Source organism: Bombina bombina, chromosome 3 (genome assembly GCF_027579735.1).
Source record: "Bombina bombina isolate aBomBom1 chromosome 3, aBomBom1.pri, whole genome shotgun sequence".
Classification (NCBI taxonomy): Eukaryota; Metazoa; Chordata; class Amphibia; order Anura; family Bombinatoridae; genus Bombina; species Bombina bombina.
The window spans coordinates 1052702885-1052705904 of NC_069501.1; the positions used below are offsets into that span (position 1 = coordinate 1052702885).

General features: G+C 37.9%; 1 protein-coding gene across 1 annotated transcript in view; it reads right to left on the minus strand.

Moving 5' to 3' along the window:
* HOXC11 (homeobox C11) overlaps positions 1-1816 on the minus strand; it is a 3865-nt gene extending 2049 nt beyond the window's left edge. Inside the window, exon 1 of the mRNA XM_053708288.1 lies at positions 852-1816. Within this exon, the coding sequence (XP_053564263.1) occupies positions 852-1542 (691 nt within the window). The 5' untranslated portion in view covers positions 1543-1816. The remainder of the gene's footprint in view (positions 1-851) is intronic.
* Positions 1817-3020: the final 1204 nt, after the last annotated feature.

The following is a 3020-nucleotide window of genomic DNA, read 5'->3' on the forward strand; positions in this document are numbered from 1 at the left end:
AACTACAATTGTTATAAACTATTTATTATCGAAATGTATGAATCGGTGTAGCTTAAATATTGTAATTTAATTGTTTTGTGTTACACTATTTTTAATTAAGTTTTTAAAATGCTTCAAACCATATCTATAATATAGGGGACATTGCAGACTCAAAACGTCTATATTGTTAAAGCAAGCTAAAAACTGGGAAAAGAAAAAAAACATTACTGAAACAAATATATAACAATGCAGATATAGTGTATCTATAGTCAAAACTGAGAATTTGGGTCACCCAGGCATTCTGTACAACATCATCCTAGGTGAATTTGTATTAATAAAGAAACAGCTGGAATGGAGCTCTGATATACATGCACAGGAAGCCAAGGTTATGTTCTGCCCAATTGCCTTTCACCTTCAGCAGCCCACAAACAAAACCCTTGTTAAAATGCGCCTGAAAGTTCATGATCAAAGTGAGAATAAGCCACGGGGGCCTGGATTGGTGCATTTCACCAGAAATAAATAGTTCATGTATAACATAAATGTAAATAAATAAGGTTTATACTCATCAGGCAACATACATATATTTTATATAAAAAGGAAATAATAATAATAAAATACAAATATAGAGACGTATTTGTTTTGTTTGTTTTGCGTCCCATTCTATGTCATTTTTTTCCTCCAAAGAGCTTTCCCATCGTAAAACCTTTCTCTCCTTGGAAGAAAGAGCTTTTGTAGGTTTAATAAAATCCTTTGAATGCTTATAAAAATCCACATAAAATGTGACCGACAAAACACCGGTCTAGCCCCCTCACCTCCCTTTGCCTAGTTTTTTTTGCTTTTTTTCCAAGGATATTTTTAACACAACTACCTACTGGAGTTAGTGCCTTTGCTTCCTTCCTTATTAGTGACCGAGGAGGATGAGGCTGATGAGCCCGGGTTGGTGTTCTCCTCTTCATCCTCAGGGTCTAGCCCTTGATCCGTTGAGAGAGCACTGCTTTGGGGGTCAGTATCCAGCTTGCTGTCGCTCTTGGGGACACAGTCCTCAGCCTGGGTGTCTGGACCACAATATGCATTATCAAAGAATCGGTCAAAGCCCTGAGGAAGGACAGTGTTTTTGCTCATGCTGGAATAGAAGCCAGTGGATGGGTGGTTGGCGCTGGGGTGGTGGTGATGGTGGTGGTGATGGTGGTGGCTGTACACGCTCTCGTTTTTCATTAGCATTTCGGTCATGCTAGAGGAAGGAGGGAGGCACTCTCTGTGCATCAGATCCTCTGCTGCAGGGTAGCAGGAGGCGTAGTTGCTCCTAGGGTGCCATTTACTGGAGGGGTCTAATCCATAAGATACCTCCCGCACTGGTTGGGAAAGGTTGGTGGAATAAGGGTAAGAGATTTGGCGAGACGGGGCCTGGGGCAAGAATGAGGACACAGTGGAGAATTCAGGAACATAATAGGTGCAGCTGGGGAGGTACAGGTTAGAAGTGCAGCCTGTCCGGTCTCCAAATTCAGTAGTCCTCTCTTTGCGCGATTGGGAACAAAAGTTGCTCAGGTTGACTGAGTTAAACATCTTTCTCCCTTTCTGGCTCTATAGATAGATGTTTTGGAGGCGATCTGCAGAGGGGGAAAAATTTGGGAAGGCTGGATGACGCGCTGTCCGTCTTAGTCTCTCCCCAGGAGCACGTGATGCCCTACTAGATATTGCCATATATCAGTTGAGAGCACTTAGATGCGTAGGAGGGGTTCACTTAGGTAAGATGAGAGAGAGGTTCAAAAACGATTGGTTTTCAAACACCGCAGAAACATTATGAAAATCAATTGCAGATTTGTATTCCTTTTTTTCCTCTCTTTTGGCACTCCCCTTGTGTGCATTGAGAAGAAAAAGCAGTGTTAGGATCATTTTAGGGGTGGCTGGGAGGGAAAATGTGGAGGGGAGGGAAGGGGGGGGGCTTTTGAAGTTTGCAATTTGGTCTCTGCTTTTCTTTTTTTTTTTTTATTCTGCCATGGGGATTTTCACTCACTAGAAATAGGTCGACTCTTATTTTTCCCACCTAATGCTTCAACATAGAGGGGGACACATTGCAAATCTTTTTCTATAGAGATCAAATGAAATTGCTGGGGGCAATACAGGTTTTGGGTCATTATGTCTTGAAACATTTGTAAAATCCAGCTTAGGTGCAGAGCCTACACATCTGTGTATTATTGGTGTTACATACAGAGGGATATTCTAAGAATCAGAGTAATTAACAGGCTTCTTCCAATAACTAATTGCCACATTGTAGATTTTTTTTTATGTCACTCATGAAATAAATCAATGGATGTACCATGTAGGTATAAGCTTGAGATAAGCCAGCCTTAAAATAAAAAAAGCTATGCTTTAATGATCACATCGCCCACCAAGAAGATTTTGAACAGGAAAAAGAGAACAGGAAAAAAAAACCAGAAAGTTAAAATGAAATTTTCTATTGTCTGTGTTTTAACTGAGCAAATTAGTATTAGAAAACATAACTAGGAAGGTTTGAACTTAGCCTGTTTAAATATAGTTTTACTTAACATAAAAGTAAATGAAACCATTGCAAAAGCAAAGTTTTGCTATTAAAGTATTAGCACTTTAACTTCTTCATTTTACAAAATTTAAGTGGAACAAAGAATGATGGAAATAATTATGTTTTAAACTTGTTGAACCTGATTTTTATTACATTTTATGGTTACATTTTTTTTCTAATATCAATTATCAGTTAGTAACTATTTTTAAGTAAAAGCACCTTAGTCTAGAACATATCACAGTTGCCTTATGAAAAATACCTGCAACCGATATGTACCCTATAATGCATTTTTTAAGCAAAAAACTATGATTGTATATTGGAATATACAAAGTTATAATATTGTTCTGCAGGCCTCTGTGGATCTTCGAGGGTTAATGTCAATTTATCATTTTTACCAACTAAATTGCCACTTGAAATTAAATTTCACAATTAAATATAATATGGCATATATATAGTAAAATAATAACTGTTAGGGGTGTTCTTTTTTTTTATTAGAAATTAT